Raw genomic sequence first — 24,405 nt, forward strand, 5'->3', positions numbered from 1 at the left:
TCCCATGTCGCGTTTATTGTACTCGGGGATCCGAAGGTACTCCACGCTGCCTACGAGCTTCCTGCAGTTTCCATATTCCAAGAGGGGGTACTTGACCGCCGTCTTTGTGTAAATACCGTGACCGCGTACTATCGCGCTTGAAAGCGCGCGGGACCTCGTTGGAGCCGCGGCCTTAACCCGATCCCGTTGATACGAACGACCGATTTTCAACGGCACGGAGATGTCCCGTGACTAATCGCGAGCGTGAAAACCGTGACGCAACAAAAGACGCTTTTAGAGGCGTTGCTCGTTAAAACGTCACGATGACAAAACGCTCAGTCAAGGCCTGCGGTTGCGTCTCCATCTAGACGATCGACAGACGCGGCCTAATTAAGTCCTTCGCCACTAATCGAGTGAGATGCCTCGAGAATCCAGTTTGTTCCGCGGTTGCGTTTCGATTGACGGATCGGCGAATGAAAATGCGAGAGTTAAGGATTTGTCACGACGATAAATATCCTCGTCTTAGGCCACACGGAAAGAACGATTTTGTTGAAAGATCTAAAAATTTTGCTAAAAATAGATCTGAAAATAATTTTTTGTTGCATCATCAAAATAATTTGTTGGAATGTTAAAACTGATAAGCATTGCTATAAAACGTTTTGATATTCCAGCAATCACTTTGACTTTCGCACAAAATTATTTTGATTATTGAACGAAAATTATTTTCAGATCTGGATTCAGCAAAATTCTTTTCGTGTATGGAATCTTTTAAAAAATTTACAAACTAATTACATTACCATGACGTTGTTCACACCGTGTCGATTGGCATCGTCGTACAATTGTAAACGTAGGCGTTGCTGTCTGAAGCAATACGATAGGACAATGACGACGCGCTTTCTTTCATTCTTTCAATACGAGAGTGGGCTATTGAGAGCCCCAATCGTATACGGACGGGCACGTTGCACTCAACCTTCATTCGCAGACAGATTGGAAAGTGATTAGAGCGACTCGCGTGGCCACCATGGAGAGAAGTATTACAGTAGAGGAGGACAGTGGAGCCGGACGCAATTAGTCCTTTACCGCTAATGGAAACGCGCTTCCCGAAGGCGCATACGGTTGTCGTCGTCTTCGATGCACCGTTATCACGGTGGCGCGAGACGCATCTCGATCATCGTCCCAACAAGAGCTGCTTCCTGCGAGGCGATTGTGATGACAGTGCGCTTCGCCTACTCACATGAGTATTCGCCGGCCGTTCGGTCTCAGCCGAGCAAATAAACAGAAGATACCTTCTTGCAAGGCACGCATGCACGCGCACGCAGACGTGTATACAAGACGTCTCAAGGACCGGTTTCTAAAATGGGATACAACCCTTTCGCCGATCGGTTATTATCTCTCCCGGCGCGGGCGGGGGGAGACGGGCGACTAAATTCTCCATACATTACTCCGATTTATCTCTAACTCCGCAATCGGAGAATCTACGAGGCGCGAAGTTTCACGGTTCGCCGCCGGTGAAACTCTGATTAACTTTGCTACGAAGGGGCCCGTTCTTCCAAACCGACAAATCGTCCCGATGTTTTAATGCCAACGAGCTTCGCCACCCACGCATAACGTCGCTCCGCTCCGTCTCCTTCTCTCGCTCTTCCGCGCGTGCTCTGAAAGCTTTCTCGTCAAGAATTCGCGTTCGTATATCACTAGATCATTCGACATTATACCCGCGTGCCCTGGGCGCGAGTATGCGGCTGTGTTATACACCGCGAGAGAAGAGAGAGGGAGAGAGAGAGAGACGCGACGCCGCGCCGAAATAGCAGCGACCGAAGATGAACGACTCTCGCGCGCCGGTGTCTAGCCAGCGAACGTTAGCAAACCGCGTTGGAGTCTGCCGCGAGCGGGTCGTTGCTCTTCTCTGGACAAGCGGTATAGAATCCATACTCCGTTTTAGAATGACCCGCCTGCGATAACTAAGACGTCGTGGTCACACCGCGATCGTTGCAGCTGTCGTACAAAGCTTCGCTGCATCGGCACGACGTTTTTGACAATGCCGTGTGATTATACACGGTAGTTTATTCTCACAGTAATACTAACACAATGAATGGCAGAAGTGAATGATCGTGATCGCTGAATTTTTTATGTTAATTTTGATTGCGTCATTCGTGCCTAAATGTCATCATCTATAACCGAATTCGGTATTCGGAGTGGCACACTTCAGTAGCACGACGTATGCGCAAAACACGAATTTTCATTCATGCAAATCAGACAGTCGAAAGTTTTATCTTAATGCACGCGATTAAGATTACAGCGAAGCGTACGAAAGGGAGTTAAGTGCTATTTTACATCATCGCCAATTGGCAGATATGATGATAGATCACTTCATGCACATGTATTTTTTTTTTATCGTCGTAATAGTATAAATAACGATCGAATGGCGAATTGAATTGTGCGCACGTGTATGACTCGGCGAAGTTCTATCAATGCCCGCGCCGTTTTTTGAAATCAATTAAAGGTACACGAATTCTCACATTAACGCTCCATTAATATTCACGCGGCGCAGCACTCGTTATCGAGATATACATCGTCTGATAAATCGTTGCGTAATTATCACCACCGTATGAATGCCGTACTCTGCCAATGAGAGACCCCGATGACGTACAAGTTATTTCATTTATAAATGTGGGAAAACCGACTATGTAATGTTCACAGTTCACGACACAGCGAAATAAAATGTTAACGATGCATATGGCGCTCTCTCAACGAGGGTACCCCATTTCGTTTAATTTACGTGTCTCGATTGTGGTATTTCTAATGCAATTTTATTCCGCTTGATTTTACGAACGACAAAAAAAAAAAAGAAATCCCGCGATTGCAATCTCGAGCCAACAGACCAAATCGGCGCGAAAGAAATTTTGTTTTCGCTCGATAACATCGTTAAAATGTCAAAGTTACAGCCGGTTAAAATGTCAACTTAAAAAGAGCGATGTTCGCAAAAATTCTCTGTCGCTCGCGCAGAAAGTCGCCGGATTGGGTGCGGTAGCCTTCGCCGAAGAAAAAAAAAGAAGAAAGGTTCGGGAAGCAAAAACGGAGCGATCGAGATTAGCGGGGTCCCCATATATTTCTACGGCGGGAGGCCGACGCGCAATAATTAGCGGACACATCCTGGCCGTGGCACCGCGCGATAATTCCCATGCGCATTTGGCGGCGGCTATAAATTGGACCGCATAGTTTCCTACTTTCTACACGCGGTCTCCCGCACATGCAATCGGCGGCCGCGCCGCGCACCGTCGAGTAATGCTGTTCATTTTTTTTTTTCGGTAGTACCAGTATATCGCTCCTTATATCGCTGATATAGCCCTGCCATTATTTAGATACTATATTATTACCGTCGTACGATTATAGTACTTCATTATGATAAGTACGAATTTAACTTATGCTGAAAAGATTGCGATCGCGGACTTTCTGTCCGGCAAATATCTTCATGGCGCTCGGATATACTCGTATATTTTGACGGCGCTTTAGCGATATGGCCTTCATTAACACGATATTCCGTAATGACGCCCGTATCTGGAGATTACGTGTCCCTCCCCCTTCCCCACCGACGTAATCACGCGTGCGTTACGTCGTAGGTAATAGTCGCGCCCAAAGGAGCTGGGGATAAAAATGTAAATGCACTTGGATGATACGGATCATTTTTGCGCCGTGCTAGATGCAATTGAATGGTAATGTTCTTCCGAGAAACGCGTAACATTATAGCAACGCACGCGCCGCGCGCGGTGTGAGGCGCATTAAACGCACGTACGCACGTACGCGTGCTCGCGTCTATGATAAACTCAGCTCAGTTCGGATCGTTTTGCACGTTGGAGCTTTCGCCAAGCTCCCGTTCGGGTCCGTTGACTTTTCCGCGAAGATCGGTGCAGATTTTCCAACGGGTCACGTCACCCGCGGCATAAATCCCGAAACTCTTCATCCTACGACGATATCTGGAGTCGTTGTATTTAATGGTACGTACGAGTATATTAATAGGTCGCTCGGTAATTAATATTCATTCGTAGTTGCTAAGTGACGAGAAAGCCGATAACATTAAGTAAATTTACGTAACTAGTAAATCGATACATGCCGAGCGATTAAAATACCGATTTATAAAATGTTAATCACATTACGCTGAATCATTGTGTTGATCGTATCGATCTTTCAATCTTCGGGTAAATTTCAATTTTAACGACTTGAAACATAATTGAAGATAACATTATAAGATACGTAGATAATACTTGTTAAATCTTTCATATGATCGGTGCGCCATTATGTCATTATAAATATCCTTCGGCGACATGTTGAAGTCATTTAAATTCAGAAGGAGATCAATCTCGTTAATTAACGTATCTTCGATCGTTACCATAATACCGTATGTCCATGCCGGATATTCCCGGACGACTCTGCACGGTGTCCGTGTCGATAAGATTCTTCGTTCATAAGCAAATAACGTATGATAATGAAACAACGATAAAGATCGTGTACGTAATTATTCTTCGCTGATATGACGTCAATGTTTTTTCGAGATGTTTAACGCGTGTTTTAAACGACGGGAGAGATTAATTCTTCGCAAACGAGAATGTATTGCTGGATGATGCGAACATTACGCACACACGATTTATCGTAACTATATTCTTCGATGAAATTTCCGCCATGCAAAACCTCATGTATATTGATTCCTCTTCCTCTATCGCGTCCATAGCGTCTATGTAGAAAAATTTATAATCATCGATTGCGTATAATCGTTATTTCACCAGCTTGATATTTTATTTATCACGGCGGGGCAATGACTTCTCGGTACACGGTAGGTGTGTCTCGATCACTCTATCACGATTCTAACGAACCCAAGAATATTAACACGGTGCAGTTAACGTAGTGTTGCCCAACCAGCGTTCTGCGCGAAACTGTCTCGAAGTGATTCAACAATTGATAGTATAATTCAGGAGATTGCACGGTCGCGGAAAGAAGCCGCGATTCAGCGAGCATTCATTATTTAGTCGGCATTTATAATTGCTACTGAAATTGGATCGCACGACAGGAATGTTACCAAGGAGCAGCGGTTGGGAAACCCTGTGCTGTAGAACATCGCGCGATGGGCCGATCTGTCATGTACGCGCGTGCTTTAATGCAACCGCGGTAAATCCGTAGTGACACGCAAACGCGCCTAGAAACTCGTGTAGAATTATTACGACAATTATTATTTGCATAAAGCGGTCTCTGTAAATCCCACGAGGCGGAGACACACGCGAGCAACTTGGGAATGTCGCGAATTATGCATCGTAAATTCGAGCGATCGTGCTTTCATTGTGCAACCGGTACGCAGTTGTGTTATCTTTGTACCCAAGACATATGATATAATTATAAATAAATAACAAAAATTAATTTTGCTAAATTATGAACTGTTAATCTTTCAAATCTATAATAAATTCTGAAAGTATTGAATCGTATTCGCATTAAATTAGCCTAATGATCAACTTGCAACGGGTTTCGTTATCGTATGTGGCTAACATGAGTAATTATTGAAAATAATGCAATATGCTATGACGTCGTTAATAAGAAATATAAAAATTGCAGGTACATGCAGTAACAGCAATTTTACTGACACAAAAAAGAAAGCGAAATATGTGGAATAATATCGCGAGGATTGTTGCAAGATACTAGAAATATCAAGCGGTCCATTGGCGGCAATCGACTTTTTGTCCGCTGTCGCTAATAATAATTCTGCCGCGAAGTGGTCCGCGAACGGAGCGAAGTCTTAATGTACGTAAGCCGAGAAAATTAATTTCACGCCGTATTACGCCGTGAGGAGGGGAGAAAAAAAATTGGATTTTGCTTGGCAGCTGTCGCATGATAAATATCGCCGGCATGCCATACATTTCGCGTTTCTTGAATTAGCGCAGGGGATATTTTGTCAAAGTGTCCTCGCACCCCTTCTGAAGAGAAAGGAGACTGCCGGTAGCCGTTTTACGCGACGCTCTTGTAGCCGAGAATTAATTTCCATAGGGTAGGTCATAGAGCGAGTCCAGTCCGTGAGAGACCGAGAGAGCGTATTTATGGGCGTAACGAGCGCGCGTGGGAAGAGCAAGATGTCGCCGAAGACGAGCGCGCGCGGCTGATTGTCACGTAACGAGCAAATTTAAATCTTTACGAAGAGCGTGCGCGCGCGTGCGCTTAGGTGTATCGAGTTTCATGATTCTTCGCCTGCATTTTAATTGAGCGCAACAATGGCTCGGAACGAGTCTCTCGCGTGCAATCGTCTGCATCATTATTTCTTCGTGAGTCACAGGCAGAAAGTACCACGAGGGCACCGCGGATGATTCAGTGTGCCCTACGCATGAGATAACTGCATATTAAATTTTATCGACGTCGGCATCTTTACGGAGCGTCTTTCGATTTTTTTTGGCTCTGGGCTGGACGAACATCATTCGAGAGAAGGATTTTATTTTAATGTAGAAAATTTGTTAACGTCAAAGGTAGAAAGTTAACATAAAATAAAAATAAAATTGAAAAGGGAGATTCTCTTTCTTAAGTAAATCAATTGTATTAGAAGACGAGTGTTTTGGTCAGCTCATAGGTTTTGCATGTGAATTAATCGGTTGTATATTTCAAGGCAATTATCAAACGAAAAAACCGATATTTGTCGGTAAATGACTAGAATGTCACTAATTGCGAGTAACAATTGTTACTCATTGTCAGGAGATAATTTATGAGAGAACAAGTCGACATTTCTAGCCGCGAAGAATTCATCAGATTTAAGATAAAGTTCTGCTTATTGATTCTGTTTTTTCTTCTTTGTGCGATTAACGACTGAATACAGATCACCTCGCGTGAAAAAATAAACACACGCCGCTTAATTGCCTTTCTGAGCAACATTCTTTGAGCCGGCTAATAATCTCGTCGCACATTTCCCTCTCGGCGACCCTAAGCCTTTACGTTACCGCGCGGCAATTCAATTCTTTACGTTGCGAAAGCTCAGGAGGAGGTTCGCGGTAACCTTCCATCGGCGCCGCCGCGAGTCCCCGTATCGTATTTTACGCGACCGTCGTGACCGACCGACCGATCGGGCTCTCTCTCTCTCTCTTTCTCTCTCTCTCCTCGACGCGTGTTCAATTATCCTTCGGAAAGGAGCAGGACGTAATGCGCCAATCTATGTGCATGCTCGACCTATTACGGTGGTCGAGGTGACGTTGCGGAATTCCTCTAAATCGCAAGCGGCGCGAAGATTGCAGAGCCAAGAAGCATTGGCGGCGTGAATTGTGCGTAAAAACGGACAATCTGAATCAATTGTAAGATTTGATTGAAGCTCGCGCGAGTTGTAATTTATTCCTCGGCAATAAATCATCCATCGATACTGATCGATCGATGCACGAACCCGGAAATCAAATCGATTCTCCGCGATTGTTAGGCGTGGACAGGCGGTGTAATTGCTGTAATGGTGGCATTTACATAAATTAGCATAAGTCCGTATTACGAGATCCTGAAATATGACACGCGTGCGTGTCGTTCGTAGCAGAAAACGAAACCTGCAATTACCATAGTACGTATCAGGCGCCGATTGGCGCCCGATGCGCCCACACGCCTAGCATCGTCTTCCAGAAGACAGACAGACAGACAAATAGATGCACTTTTTGCATAACACACCTTGCTGCAATTGTGTTTATCCTGTTGCCTCAGTGTGCTCGTATACATATATCTGCAGCATATTCAATTACTTCAATATCACCTGTCAGGTGCAGTTCAGTAAAGACGGTAATAAAAGGGTTTACAGAAGTAAGTAAAAAAAACCATGGAAATTACTCAACTTCGTCAGCAGTAATGACTGTGAAAGGCTGCGTATAATTGATCGTATATAGAGACATTGGCCGCGAGCGAGATGCACAGGATACTATTAATGGAACGACTCATTACGCGTAACAACCGCTCGATTTCTCAGTAACGGGTAATTAGTTGATAGAAACGAAAGAAACGAGCGTGACGAACGTGGAAGGCAAACAGGCCGTTCATTGTTGCACAGTTATTAGGTCACTTTTTCCTTTCTACCGCCCGGTGGAAAAACCGATGGTGGAACCACCGCGCACGGCGGTGAGGTGCACAGGCCGGGCGGCTGTAAATATTGGTTGTACGTGAGAGCGTATAGCGCGTACAAGTATCATAAAGTACAGGCGAGGGATACGTCGGGTAAATATACACCGGAACATCTATGCAAACATGTCGGGGGAAAAGGGCGGGAGAGGAAGCCTACCAAGTAAAAGAAGCACGTGTTTTCTGGAACGCCGCGCGCGAGTTCGAAAGTCCACGGCGCGGCCAGAGACTTTATGCACTTGGTACGGTATAAGTCATTCGCATCCCTGGCACTCACGTCCGCGACTTGCATCACGATTTGCATGATCAGAGAAAGAGAAAAGGAAAGAGAGAGAGAGAGAGAAAGAGAGTTTAACGCGCATGTTCCAAATCACACGTTTCCCAACTGTGATTGTGTAGTCAAGAATGCGCAGTACATTTTTTCTCCTGCACCAAAGTGCGAACGATCGTGTATTTTGTAGATCACTATCGCTCGTGCATTACGCGTTGCGAATACTTTTCGTGTGCTTTTAAGACACGAAGGCATTCGCGTATAGTCTTTGTATAAATCACGATATAACCTGACGATTGTGATAAGTGGCTTGTGTAAAAGCGACTCGTGGCTACGTGGCCAGATTGATTAAATGTTAATTAAATCCGCCTCATGACTCGGGCGCGACGTTGAGCGGCGCGAAGCTGCATTATGAAAGATTCCTATGCCTCTCTGATGCGTCCATCCGTGCGATACATTAATTATTTATGTATCGCTGAGGTGTGTCGATAGTGATACGTTAATCAGGAGTCCCGATAAGTCGCTCAATCAATCACTGCGGAATCGAACGGAGTCCGCGACATTCACTTCTGATGTAAGTTCTGCAATGCGCGGCACGATAATTATCGATCATTTACATTTTTTCAGTTCAGGCTAATATGTAGAATATAACAATTTTCTCGCGTACGAGAATATGGTGGTTTAACATGTGTTGATACCTAATGAACTGTAAAGAAAATTAATCGAGTTATCAACGAATACCGCGTGTCCGACAGCGCATTGTATGTGTAGTATGCCTGTAAATAGACGAATGTACTTCGGTATACCTGCGGGATATTTGCGTTACTGCTTATTTGACCATGCAAATTCTCTCAGCTGGACATATTAATTACTAGCCGCTGCAGAACGAAGCGTAGAGTTGTCGGACGTGTGCAATTAACGGCTCGCGCTCGGCCATTAAGTGCGCATGTTAATCGATCGTGGGCTCTCTCGGGAGTGCGGCGCAGCTGAGATGATTTTTAAGGGTAATCGCTCTCGCGATTAGAGAAAATTAGAGGCAGTCGATTTACGCTGTCGTGAGGGATCTCGAATTACACGGAACTATTTATTACGCGATACATCTGTCCTCGTGTGCAGCTATACGATATCAGTAGTCAGCTATGATATTGGTAGTAAAGTCGTTCATCGATACCGATCGACTGAATCGGCGCGATTATTACGGATTGTTCGTATTAACGGCAACAGGCATGGCTAATCAGGCCGGTGCCAGTCGCAAATGCGAATTGCGGCGAGCGCACGCACTTCGCTTCGCCAGTCGCGTTAGATAAATTGGCTTATATATCGCGATATCTGGGATAATTACCGGCGACGAGTGCGGTGGTGAGCGAGCGGAATAAATCATACTTTACGACGTGGCGGCGGCGGTGGCGGCGGCGGCGGCGGCGCGCACGCATTTTCACGCATAAAAAACTTTACCCCAACAACGGGCAGCGCGCTGTAAATTAGACGCTGCGGTGTAAACTAGACGACGCGAACGTCTCTTTCTGCGAACGTGTCTCGGCGATATTACCGTGGATTTCTCGCCGGTTGTATCGCAAGCCATTCGCGCGGAAGCTGCGAAACGCGACGAATCCATTCGTGCCGCTTTGATTCCACTTTCTCGTATTGGCCGCGTCACAATGGAATGGATTTTCGATTGTGCTCGCCGTATCTTCCCACGTACGCGTCGAAATTCAAGATAAATCGCCTCAGGGCGATCACCTGCTGTTCTCGCTCGTATACCGAACGAGCTTCTCGTTGCGCAAGGAAATCGATATTAGTTATAAGCAGGCACTTGTAACTATTACATCCCGGGGTGGCACAATCGTCGTACAAGAAAAAAAGCCAGTTAATAGCAATGAGAGACGGGTAATATTTATGTCGGCATCGGCGTATAATTTCTTGGAAGTGCGGTGCGCCGCGCGTTGAAACGAGCGTCGATCTGAGAGCGACGTTGAAAGCCGCGGTAGCTATTAAAATTTCAGTAAGCGACGACGAGTAAAATGCGTCGAGTCTTCTCTGGGTAGGTCCACGCGCAGTAACGAGGGCCAATGAAAACGACCGTAAATTTTGTGGGAGCACCCACGTATACTCGCGCCTCGCGCCTCGGGTCAGCTGGTAGAGAAGCGTTTTTTCTGGGGTCGTGACATCGCGAGATCAAGAGCGAGATCCGAGCAAATTATGCGGACCGATCTTGTGGCAACGCACGAAACGATTCACTCTCACGGTTCTCAGAGAGCGACTTCGTCAATTCACAAAGCGGCGGCGGGAGCATCAACCGCAAGAAGCGATTCCACGATGAGCCGTTCTCTACGTTCTTTGCGCCTTCGAATTCTAAGCTCATGCTAAGCGCGTTCTAAAGCGACGCATCAATCAGCCGAGCCGCGCAGGATGTCTCGGGGTGCGAATACATAACGTTCCGCGATACGTATTTCAGCCGACTAACACGTCTTCGTAACGAGATCAAAGAAGCCTCATCTCGCACGTGCGAAATGCATGTCGTTGACGTATGATATATAGACGAAATTGTAGAATTTAATGAACCCCACCGAGAATCGTAACCGAGCCGCGAATAGTCGGTCTTCCTTATCGGCATAAATTAGACGGACGATTTGAGCGATTAATTTTATAGTAACGGCGTTACCGAAACGAGCGTCTCTCTCTCACGATCGTGCCGCGAGCATAGAGCTTCTTTTATGACCGGCGTATGCGGGAAGAGCGCGTGCTTTCGTGCCACGAGTGCGGCTTTCTGGGGCCACCCAAGATCGCGCGGTCAATTCGAGGATAAATCGGCCGCAGGACACACAAAGACTGGCACTGATTGATAATATTAATTCTATATCAGCGCGGAGCGCGATCATATTTACATGCAGGGTGAAATAGGGAAATTAATGACGCATTGTATCCACGCGTGAGATAATTAATTATTATAGTTTCGAGATCATTAGCCGCGCTTTGACATGATCATCTACAAACGTGTTACGTAACATTAATCGAGCGATGTGTAAGATGAATTTATTTTACTGGCGCAATCCCGTATAGCGGGATGCAGGCAGAGGTGTATCGTGATTAACGTGTTTTAGCGTAGCGGTTTATATTAGGTACACGCAATTTGATTGTACATGATTGGGATAAATTACGTAAGAAGTCGCGACTAATTGTTTGCGGTTTATATAAATGCAGCGCGGTATCACAGAAATGTATTGTAATTGCGGCGGTGTAATGCGGCGCGAGACCTCGTGATCTCCTTGATCAACGAATCGCGGCCATATGCACGCTCAGCTCCTCTTCGGAGAATCTCGAGAATCGCGTGAAAACTTAATCGCTCGTAATTTCGCGCGGCGCGATTATCGCAAGCTTTGGATGCACGTCGTGGCAGGTATTCATATTGTTATGGCGTGACTGCACGTTATCTCGATCTTCGGCTACATTGTACGATACGTCAACGTCGAGGAATCCTTCGCCGACGAGAAAAGTTAATTCTCCGTCCGTCGCCATATAAAAAGAGGATAAAACGGCGGAACGTAATGAAATACACAGTCGGCATAAGTAAATACACGGACGGCCGTAAAAACGAATCAGAAGTGAGTTTTACGACGGTTTACGGGGCGTCTGGGAAAAAACTTAGTGGCGGCTTAATGAGCGATTATCGTCGCTCATTCGCGCGGACGGTGTTCATTAAGGAGCCACGGCCGCGCCGATGTCCTTCTCCTCCTATCGCGAGAATCCCCTGCCGATTAACGATGATCGTCATCGCACGCGGGCGCGCTCGCGCTCTCACACATTCGCGTCGCAATCGTGACATCGATTGTCCGTATCGCGGATCTTGGCGCCAGAATTCCGCTCGTCAAACGCGCCGCACAAGAGAGAGAGAGAGAGAGAGAGACGCGATTTCGTAATACACCGTTGATTGTACAACGAGGAGTCACATTGTCGGCTTTATGAATGACGACGAGCGTCGCCGCCGTCTCGTTAGCGTTCACTAGTTTGGCGATTAATTTTCATCGACGCTTCGCCAGGCAAGGCGACAATAACATTGCAATTTTTACGCGTGTTATCTTCCCTTGATACACATATTAATTTTCAGAAACACCCGCGGATTAAGTCAGTCAAAACACGCGAATTATTAATAGCCAGGTCATGAATCTATAGAAAATAGATTATGCCGCAGATCAATAATACGCATAGTCGCTGCAGCGCGCATTGTCGCGCTATGAATATTGCATGACATTCAATTGATTAAATCTCCAATTCGGCAGGCGTTCCGTTAATAGAATGCGCCATCCGCGCGGGAGGCCGCGACAAGGGAATTTCGTGGGTATTTGCCTTTTACGGTTCTGTGTTTTGTGACCGTTAACACACTATCCGTGGAACGTGTGCCGCCTCACGTGGCATGGCCGTTAAAAACGTGAACGCCATAAGAATCCGCCCGAACGCAGAAATTCGACGAGCCTTTCGCATCGCCAACGCGGCGGGAGTCGATCGTTACGGCAGATTTCGATCCGAATGGAAATTCATACTCCCATTTGTGCCGTGCACCTAATCCGCGCAAGAAGCGGCGGAGCACGCCGAACTCTCTGTGAGAGACGCGATCCCATCCGCTTTATGCGTGAGCGAACGTTTTCTTTCTTTCTTAGAAATCGTACTACCTGCTCTCTCTAACTATTTCGTTTTTCGTACGATCGAGCGGCACCGTCGATCGCGCTTTGTATTTCGAATGCTGCGCCCGATGCGAAATCGCACGGATGTACTATAGAACCGGTCGTTTGCCGTTTTCTTATTACCAAACTGGAAAGTCGTTAAAACGATTTATATTGACTACCACGAGCCCGACACGAGCCTGAAAAGTGACGTTACATAACGCGACTTGGCGCGTTATTTCCAATGATAATAAGATCTCCGAGAATCGATTGTGAGAATAATATGAAGTTTCTATACGATCGAAAACGATAGCGAAAAATGTTGTGGTAGATTGTTACAAAAACCGAGATGTGTTAATTGTAAAAATAAAATAAAATACAACGCGATAAGGAAGGAAGCATCGTATACGCGTTCACCGGAACTTAATAGAGTAACGTAATCCCGATAATGCAAACTTCATTAAAGCCCGAAGCACACGCGTCCGATTACTGTAAGGCAAACGGGATCCCCGTTCTTCCCATCGGCACTCTCGTATCCATCGGGACTTTTTTATAATGGCTTCATCCCCGTGCGCGAGCATTAACTTAAATCGAAGGTGGTAACATGTTATTTGACCGATCGCGCCTTTCGAGCGACGGGCGAAATTGCCTTCCCTATACCCGTTTCCCTGAAGGGTCTAATGGAAACCGAGGTGTGGCGCGGCTCGATTCGCGGTACGTCCCCCCCATCGACAGTGTAAACAGATTTAATGCCCTGATGAGTATCCTGATCACTGGTCCCAGGAAGACACCGGTCTCACGCCCTGTGCCGGCCGAAATTGCGGTCGAAATTATTGATTATGTTGCGCACCGCGACGCCGTAATTGACGGACCTCACATGAGACATTCAGCGTTATTTATTAGGATACGGTTTCCTTCCGTCAATAAATTTTATCAGTAAAAGTTTTTTTTTTATTAGTGCGATATGTGTAGCGACGAAGGTGTGGCGACAATAATTTTCTCTGTCACATTTCGTTCGACGACGACAGTCGGCAGAGACATACGTCCCGCGAAAAGTCACGGCTACTTGAACTGACGGCGTTAAATTCTCGTTGGATTCGAACGACAGTTTTGTCTAGTTACGACGCCGGGGAAATATTTTTGGATTACGATGCGACTCGCGTTCGTTCGGGGATGCGTGGCGTTTGGAAGTTCTCCAAATGTGCGCGCGCGGGTTTGACCTACAATTCAGCTTCGAAAATTCGACGGTGTCCCGTCGCGCGGACTCCAGGAATCAACGGATATCGTTCCGCCCAATGAATAACGATCGATGTATCTCCGGGAACGAGCTCGCGTGTAACTCGATCGGAACCAGTTCTCTGACCTGGACGACCGCCAGAGTACACAGGACGAATCGCACCTGGCTGCAGGAAAGACGAAATCTACCCGCATTCGGCACATTTGGAAAATCGCCAGAAGCCGGCGGCTGTCTTTCGATAAAAATGTTCGAAACAGATTTAGGATGAGGATAAATATTTCTGACATAATAATCGCGGGTACCGTTTCACGTTCCTTTAGGCGAGATAGGTACACGACGTATTAGTTTACGTTAAATAGCGTCGCAGGGATTAACTTTCTAATTAGTAGCTGGCGGCGTGAAAGTTATCGTGCGTGATTTTACCTAATTGTCGACCTTGAATTAACTCGAGAGACCTCTTGTTATTTTATTAAATAGGATAACTCGTTGTAATTGCCGGCTGTCAGTCAGTCCCACGAGAAGGCATGTACCGCGCAAGAAAATTCCTAACCGGGGCTTGCAGACGTTCTTGAATCTAAATCTCGAGATAATACGCCGAAAATAAACCCCACGCGCAAGAGTATTAAAGGGCTTAAATGAACATCTCAGATTTTATTAACTGCGTTTGATCCTGGAGGGCGGCCAGAGATCGCCGCGTGACGTAAATCCAGTCGGGTGTGTAACTTCAAATACCACACGTACGCGGGACAATTCTCGTTGCGGATGCGGTTCCAAGAATTAATTAGTCTGCATCCAGTCGAGAGTCGGTGCGCGCACGAGTGTTCCGCGAGCCGAAATGAAGTGACTTGCCGAAACTCGTGAGTCACTGGATCCTCGCGTCTAATTCGGATTAATATGCGGTGAAGCGCGCGCGAAGTAATAATGCGCGATTTTCGCTGCATTCTCGGGCGATTTATCATATGATAAACGGAATTATGGCTTTTATTATAAGATCCGCCCTTTGATTTTTCTTTTATGATAATAACGACCGTGAATAGCAGTATAGAAATCGAGAGTATTAAAACATATATATCGTCGATCTTTCTAGCAACAGAAATACTACATTGTAGATTCTGTGAATGTTTCCCGAAAATGTACGTCGAGCCAAAATAATCGCTATTAATAACAACAGTTCCGAGTAGTTATCCGTTATCCATTATCCCGGATGAGCCTGTCTGCGCGCGGAATGCGCGATGCGAAATTCGGCGAGAGTAACGCAATTGGATTCGAGCCCGTTGTTTAGCAACAAAAAGTATACATTTATTCTTACGTCAGCAGAACGATTCGCTTGATAAATTACGGTAACTAGACACGACGGTAGGAAATATTTTCTGGCATTTCGATGTGACGGATGCGTCACATCAAGTCGTGTTTGCGTTAAATGAAGTTACGCTTTGATTTCGGCTTTTCCGCGTTCGTTTGATGTTCTGGACGAGAGTGAGAGAGAGAGAGAGGGGGGGGGAGAAAGACTTCATTGCGAGGATAGTTTTTATTGCCACTTCTTCATTTCGCGCTTGATTATTCTCCTTGGGCGTTCTCCGACTTTTGTATTGTGATTCCGCGAGCTTCTTTGATAGATCGCTTTACAAGTGCCCAATGAAGGAGACTAATGGCATGCCCTCACACCGTGAATTGATGCTACGCAAGTGCCAGACTTAAAATACGTCTCTGCCGAACGTACAAGTTCGAACTGAAGAAGAATTCTTCATGAACCATATGCACTTAATTGTTTCCGTCTGAATCACTCCGCGTCACGACGAATCGTCATCTTGGCGGGTCACCGGATTCCTGATTAACTTTAAAAATAAAACTTAATAATAATTACGCCCTTCACGGTACTTCACTTTAATCATTTGTTATTCCACAACTCGTGCTTTGCTCACTATCGAATTAGAGAAAGAAGCACAACATGATCAACAAGTTTAAATGAGAGCTATAAACTATCACGGTGATTTACGTAAAACAAGTTGCCGCGGCAGGTAATGCGGCAGTAATTTTCGTGCTTTCACTGTCAAGAATATGACGTCAGCTAAGCAATTTGTCTACTCGAGCTCATGTGGCGAAATACTAAATCTCGTCGTCATGAATAATTAATAAAATCGCTGTCCTGTATTATCTTGTCTTGTTCCTGTATCGGAGAAAGCACTGCAGAAAGTAGACTCGACTGTTGATTTCGTCAGAATTTTCCTCGTACGCGACGATTCGCGCCAATCAAGTGAATGCATTGCTGCACCGCACGGATGCGAAAGCAATTCCGCGACGACGATGATGAATCATTATCTCCGGCAGGTCAGTGGTTCGGCGATCTTTGGCGTCTGTCACCGATATCGGTCAATTTTTTTCTGTCGTTTATCGTCATCCGACGACTATGTTTTATTTTTAGAAATAATCAGTAGCCTGCGATTATCGCGCGATGCGCAATACCGTGTCGCTGAAAAAAAAAAATTAATCATAATTGCGCGAAAATTATACTCATAAAAGATCGTACGACTGATAACGCGAAGAATACGAAATGTCTATATTAAAATCAGTCGCGTGAACTGTAAGTGTTGAAGCTAAATGGCGAAAGATAAGAAAGTAATCCCCCGCGATCTCGCAGGATACATTTAATGATTCACCATACGAATTCTCTCTTAAACGCACCATCACGTCGATTTACGCAACCATCCGCGATAATCCTTCCGCTCGCGCACGCAACCACCGTCGTGCCATCAGCGTATTTTACCCACCCACGAAAATAGCCCCGGCGTTTTACGATCGCCGAAAATGGGAGGTGGTTTTCGCGGTTGTGCGTGCAGTGAAGGAGAGGTGGAGAAGAGGATGCATCCCGATGCTTTATAATTCATGCCTCGTTGCGTTACCGTGTCGCCCGTAAATCCACGCTCATGATCCCCTCGCCGAATCCTTCTCCGCGGATGCGATCTTTCGCGATGCGCCGCGCCGGCCGCATTTTATGCGTCGCGGTAACGAGCTTCCGCGGTGAGCTTTTACGGCGGATTTATGAGCGCTCCTCGCCGCGGTCAGGTGGTAAAGTCGTTTCTTTAATGCCCGCACCGTCGAGCGAGGGTACGTTTCGGCTATGCGTACTCGAGAGAGAAAAGAGAGAGAAAGGGAGAGAGCGAAAGAGAGCGCGGATGCGTGAAATCGAGACGATGGCTCGCGCGCATGGAGGCAGTCTGGAAGCGCAAAGAGCGTATGGTTCGAAAAAGGGAACACCGAAAGAGCTTCGCGTAAACAGCGCTTCCGTGAAGTCCACTGTTTATCGAGGGAGGAAGGTTGTTGAAATGTATTGCATCTCTCCCTCGGGATTGAGAGGCTGCTACGCATCCAGAGTTCTCTCCGGATGCAGTATGCACCGGGATGAAATACGATCATCACTTGCGCATCGCCTAGAAAAACTACGGGGAGCGTGCCAAATATTTAGTCTGTAATCATTGAGAATGTAATTATCTCTTTTTTTTATTCGCGTGTATGTAAAATATTAGTGTAGATTTTATAAACTCTACGATCAGCTTCCTGTAGATTGAAATTTAAAAACATCTTCAACATTAATCGTGTATTAAAATGCTCTCACAAATTTGATAAATTATTTGTCCACTTTTGAATATCTTTTGCATCGATTTTAAAGTGCATCAATAAAATAATTCATTTGACGGCATATAAATTGAACTCTCGATTCGGAGAACTATATATTTGCGATTCATTTGCGCGAACTTTAACTTCGAGCGCTCATCATTCTGCACAGACAGCGTACTCACATGCAGCGTAAGATTCCGTGCGACTTTGCTGGTTTTCCCGATTTGATAAAGAACGCTCGGACGTCATTCTCTCGAAGCTTTAACGAGAATCCTAAGAAGCGAGTAATATAAGGTTAACGTTGCATTTACTAACATGTAAGTAGGGTCCGGATAAAACTGATACTTTTATGTTGCACAAGATGTTTTTGTTAAGAGGTAGGTCAATTGCGGATTAACCTAATGTTTAGATAGACGTGCGAAGCGATAAAGGAAATGCTGGATTAGCGATTAAGGTCTGAACGATGCATTCGCGTGTCATTTGTGAGAAAAGATAATGAAAACAAAGTTCAATAGGTTTTTTTTTTAATATTCCGTATCGATACTGTGCAACAAGGATTATTGCTAAGATGTGAAACGTCCTAAATGAATGTTGATATGTAACATCTCTTTTGCTTTCTATTTCTGAAACATACGTGCAGTTCCTCATTCCAATATACCGCGTCCTTGACGTTTGAAGATGCTATTATTGAAGATGATACTACACGTATTATATATATCACTCTAAACCGTAAATTTATATCTTTCAAGGATCTAACGTAATGGAATTAAACGCCAGTCAGTTCCGCACAAATCGCGAGTTGTGCGGCTTTTGAAGATACACAGTAAACCGGAACTATGGGTATAAAAAATACACGAGAAAATTGAAGGTTCTTTTAAGTTGCCGCCGTGCGAAGCATCGAATTATTCGCGTCTAATTTAATTTTACCGTGCGCGAACGTTAATTGAATATTCCCTCGTTATACATGTAGGTCGCTGGGATTAATCATCGGCTAAATACTCAAAGTCCGGACTATGCGCGCACCGTATACACGCCTCCCGATCGCAATGTGATGAAATTTGCGGTCGTTTAAACACCGAAAAATAACTGACAGCCAGTCGATCGGCCCGGTGGCCGTTGGTGGATTCCCTTTGATCGTTCGGCATCGGTACACGTGAATTTACGACGGAAAACCACGGATGGACAACAACAACGTGCACTCGGTGGAATTGCTCAATTACCCCCGGCGCGGCAATTCCGACTCCGGCCGGCATGCAGAAGTCGGTGGAACGTGGCGGGTTTACCTTTGTAAATTGGCGCAAAAAAGGCAAAGCACGATCGCGACGACAGCCGCCGTGAACGTGCGTCGTCGTCGTTTTGCTCGCCGGGGCGGCCGCCGCCGCCGTCTCGCTGCGAGCTACCGCGAAATTAAGGTGCACACGCATCGCGTTCTCGTTTGACGTCGAAGCACGTAAGGTTTGTGAGAGCGAGACGAGCTCGTTGTCGAAACGTTCGTCTAAAGTAACGAATTAATCTTTCCGTCTATACTAATTCTATATGCGTACTATAGATTCTCTTTCTCGAACTGTATCGTGAAATTGCTTATATAATATTTCTTCGTAACATCTGTTCATATGATTGAAATGATCCGTAAAATTATTTGGAAATCGTGATATTTCTTCTTTCATGGTATTTCGCGTTCCGCAAACAAATTCTCCGGCTGTCGTTGCATTAATCTTGGCGATAAATCGTACTGAAGAACTCTAATAAACGATTGGCGCCTACTGGGCAGCAATTTTCGAGATCTGCCTTGCGAATGTTAATTTGAGAAGTTTTGTCGGACGTCGTTGGTTCGCATTGCCAAGGTCAATCTAATCTTGGCTCTGTGTAGGTAAGGAGAATCACACTGACGTCGCACGCAGATACGCCGGTCGTTAATAACGTTGAGCTTTCACGGTATAACGCATCCGAAGCAGTTCTCAGAAACAGAATACTTAAACAATCTTGAAGAGCCGCGAAATGAGTTTGGCAACGTGCGCCGATGAGGATAATCAACATTGTGTAGTCAGGGATTCTAATTTACAGAATACCCTCTTAATCAATTTGTTCTTTAATTGTCAATTTAGCCTTAATTAAAACTCAATTTGTAATTAATCTAATAATTTGATTAATCTAATGATTTGATCAATTCATTATTAATTTAATAATTAAATGTGTAAAAATAATTATAGATTCGATATGATTTATAGCAAACCGTAATTTATAAAAGATTGTCGCTGACAATTGTAAACATGAAACGATATGTGAAACGAAAAATTAACGAGTAAAAGATGTTCACATGGATATGTACATTGATGTATATTAAATTAGACGCCATTCACGAGGCAAGCAATGATTTTTAACGAGAGTGACAGTGCTACAGCTATAGCGGGCAGGTGTCTACCGTCGTTTCGTGCAATATGACATTTGTCGAGATTCGAAATGATGTTTCAAGGCGAGTCGGTGCTATCTTCAGCACCGATGGTCCTTGTGAAAGTTAATCTCAAGTTCGGCAGCGCGGAACGAACAATCTCGGATGATCCTGGCCTACGTCCCGCGCGAATTGCGTGAATGACGGGCAAATCTAATGCGCTATCCCATCGATCTTATTATACTCCGCCGACGTGCAGACACCGAAGCGATCGATTTGTGATGTTCGGCTTGCCGCTCGCCAGACACGTCACGGTATTGCGCAATTCGGCGTTGACAAAATTAGTTTTAATGGTAAACACAAGCCGGCCACAATACAAATAACCTGTCGGAAATAAATCTTTCAGCTGCCTTCATCGTCGCCGCAGTAAATCACTGTTTATTATAGTCTGTTATTTTTGGTATGACACTTTTCGGTGACGCGCTTAGCTTTATCGAAACGAATTGCTGGCAGGAGCTACGGTACCTACTGCATCCCATAATTCCACGCTGTCCACCTCGGTATCGACCGCGAATGAGAACGCAAATCGCGCGGTGTAACGAAGTTATCTCGCGAATAATGATAGCGCTGTAAATTAGCGGCGATCACCCCAAGCATCCGATCTTGCATTCGATGATAATTACGATCGGGAGCACCGTACGTATCCCGGTAACATATGGAAAGATACGGAAGACGATCGTCGATTGCCGAGAGAGATCGTCGATAGATCTGCGAGGATTCTCCGAGTACAGTTACAGGGAACGCGCTCTCTCGCGTAACATGCTCTTCCTCGGACGTTTCATGCAAACGGATCGGCGCACGAGAGGGAAGAAGCATCGATAGATCGGCCTCGCGTGTGCGACTGTACGTGAATTCGCCAAGTCGAATCCCTGACTCGATTTTAATCTCCACCGTGGTAACGTCGATCCGGGGAAAACTCGACGGTAACTGACTTTACGGCTTTCAGCTCCAGCACCGGATGCATACGAAAGGGTCCTTTCATTCGTTCCGTGATTTCTTGGAAAGCAAATTACATCCGCGCGCGTTTCGGAGTTGGTCTGTCCCCCGCATCAGTATCCTGACGCAACGATGCTCGATCGATTTTATAACAATTTTCTCCGTGCACTATTAAATACCGCAATCTTTTAAACGTTTCTTATTGGATAAAAATAATTACTGGGGATGCAATCAATTGCTATAATTTTGCGGTCAAACGTTGTAATAACGTGGATATATTTACATTTTAAAATTCAACGTGAAATTATACGTGCGCCGATGCTGCATATCGTGCCGATGATTGTTAAATAATTTCCTGTTATTGTCTTGGTTGCGCAATCTCTTTGTTACACCGTGATTAGCATATTAGCATAACAATTATTAACATAAAGAATACCGACAATGTACAAAAAAAACCCCGCTATTTACTCGCTTCAGTTATCAAGAGAGACTCAAGAAATCAATTTTCTTCACAATGGTTATTACTTACCGTATTAGTGACATCCGCCTGCATAGGCGAATCGTCCTCAATCCCAGCTTTGACGAGATCATCTTCCTTTTCGTTATCCGGATTATTCAGATACTCGTCGTAATCCTGCTCGAGGCTTTTAGTCTTAACCCGGGTATCGCCGGTCTTGCCCTCCTCCCGATTGTGACCCTTGACCACATCACCGACCGTGTTCCTCGAGGGTTTATGTCCGGCGGATTTGATGGTCGAGTTCTCCGCAGTTCGCTTATTTCCGAAATAATTGGACGTGGTACTGGCGACACGAGGCGCGCTCGTGACGAGTTCCACCGGTCTAGAAACGTTTCTCGGCTCGTACTTGAGATTCTTGTGGCCGTCGCGCTTCACGTGCTTATTCGATTCGGTGTTCCGGTAATCTCTTTTCACGGTGGCCCTCGGAGTAGTCGGGTCGTCGGATGTGAGTCTTCTGATGATATCGTCATAGGTTTTCAAGGGTGGCTTTGTCTCGTTTTTGTAAAAATCATTATCGAGCTCTTCCTCCTCGTTATCTTCGTTTTTCTCGTCGTCGATATCCTTCCAGATATCGTCCTCGTTCTCATCTTTGTCATCTTCCTCGAGCCCCCCGTGATCTTCATAATCTTCGTCCTCTTCCGTCTTTCGGTCGTCCTTTTCCTTCGAAAAATGATATTTTGCGTCCGAGGAATTTGTCCTCTTCCAGTCGTTCATCCATCTCGTCACATCGCCACGTTCGGCGGTGTCCTCACGATCCTCCATGCGATGTCTCTTCGCACCGTAATAGCCGCTTGTTCTGTATCTCCAGTCTTTCCTGGAGGACGCGTATCGCCTAGAATTTTTCCACCGCTCGTAATGCTTATCTGCCCCGCCGTACCTGTGCGGCCTCTCATAGTCGTAATTTTCCTCCGTGTCGTCGTCGAAGTCCGACACGTCGCGATTACGCGAGTACGCCGGCCTATGGTAAGTTCTGTCGGGCCTGTAACGGTGGTGAGTCTTCGTGTTATACCACGATGGGATTCTGCGTCTGTCGTTATTCTCATCGTACCAGCCGCTTCCAGCGTGATATCCGTCGCCGTGATGCCTAAACGGATAGCGCGGCTCGAACATCCGGTTGTAATAACTCTTCTGCACAGATCGATGATGCGATCGGGGATGATCGTAATATGATCGCACCTCGTAGTCGTCTTCGTAGCTCGGGTCCTCGGAATCCCCGTCGTACTCGTAGTCCACCTCTTGCCAGGATTTTCTACCGTCGAGCTCGTGATGGCCCCTTCGATTCGAGGACTCGTGCCTATGCCTATGTCGGTGTCTCGCCTCCGTCGTCGTCGCGTCCTCGCGCTGATGGTACCGGCACTCGACCACGAAGAGGCCGTAAGCCATCAGCAGGCCCAGCAGCAGCAGCAGCCTCCTGTCGCGCGTCATTTCGTCTCCGCAGCACCGTTCCTCTTAGGTCACCTTACATCATCACGGGCCACGTGACTGCGGCTTTCGCGCGGTCGCACCTGTCGATCACCTCCCGATATCTCGCCGGTCGCGTGTCTCTTAACGACGCATCGAGCCGACTCGATTGTCGAGCAGCAGTAGCAACAGCACTCGTGACGATCGGCCGTATTACGTCGATCATTCCATCGATCGAACCGAAACGGCACGCCGCGGCGCCGCACCTGACGATTTCTGCCGATCAGCCGACAATTCAATCTGTCAATTTTCCCTGACCGCAGACTCGTTTCTACCTCTGTCTCTCTAAATTCAACCGCACGTCGCGGCGATGTCGTGGTCAGGTTGCAGTGACCACGTGGTGACCGCGGAACCTGAAACGGCGGGGCAATCCCGAACGCGACTCCCTTTGGCGCGGCTCCAGTGCAATCGGCGACGTAGGAGACCGCTGCGAAAGGACTACGGTGTGCCCGCCACTGATTACTTGTATCACCTGAATCTCACAGAAAATACCGGAATTCGTTCGCGAGGACGATTCGTGACAATGTCATCTCGTGCCGCTCCGCGTTCCGCAAGTTGCCGGTATGGTCTCAAGTAAGAATCTACCCCCTTAATCTTAAAAAAAAAAAAAAAATGTTAAATTACTGTCCACGATTCATCTTATAAGTCAGTTTGTTCACCACGTTCCGGACAATCCAACAACCATCTCCGCGATCGGATTTTTTCATTCACTAGATTATTTTCTCGGGATATTTTTTACGAGCAACCCCTAAACAACATCCCTCGCATGCACCATCCGATCACCATCTGATTTCGGAGTGCGGTGTCACAGGAGTCTCTTCCGTTCACCATCGATTCCTTCGTGAGGGGTGGTTTGCCGTACCGGGACACGGGCGATTCGGTGGAGGTCCCGGAGGAGGACGCGACACGTTCACGCCGAATCGTATCGCGGACAGAATGTCGCGGACGACTGAGGAGTGAGGCCAGCCGGAGCGGCCGGCGGCCTGAGAGATCGCGGAACGCACCGCGCATGCGTGCGAGCGATATTCGCCTCCGCTGCTCCCCTCGTGCCGCACCACCGGCCGTGGTACCCCGGCCGCCGTCGCCTCCTTCGCCCCTTCGTCCTTCGCCTTTACCTCTGCAAGAAACCTCCGCGCACCGGTGTGTTTCACGGACCCCGCGATGATGCACCGTGAAACA

At 46.3% G+C, this 24,405-nt stretch overlaps 1 protein-coding gene across 1 annotated transcript in view; it reads right to left on the reverse strand.

The window, feature by feature from the left end:
• Nucleotides 1–24,171, reverse strand: part of LOC105458485 (uncharacterized protein DDB_G0283697-like) — an 82,787-nt gene extending 58,616 nt beyond the window's left edge. Inside the window, exon 1 of the mRNA XM_011703821.1 lies at nucleotides 21,778–24,171. Coding sequence (XP_011702123.1) covers nucleotides 21,778–23,190 — 1,413 coding nt within the window. The 5' untranslated portion in view covers nucleotides 23,191–24,171. The remainder of the gene's footprint in view (nucleotides 1–21,777) is intronic.
• Nucleotides 24,172–24,405: the final 234 nt, after the last annotated feature.

Source organism: Wasmannia auropunctata, unplaced genomic scaffold, assembly GCF_000956235.1.
Source record: "Wasmannia auropunctata unplaced genomic scaffold, wasmannia.A_1.0 LD334508.1, whole genome shotgun sequence".
NCBI classification, from domain to species: domain Eukaryota; kingdom Metazoa; phylum Arthropoda; class Insecta; order Hymenoptera; family Formicidae; genus Wasmannia; species Wasmannia auropunctata.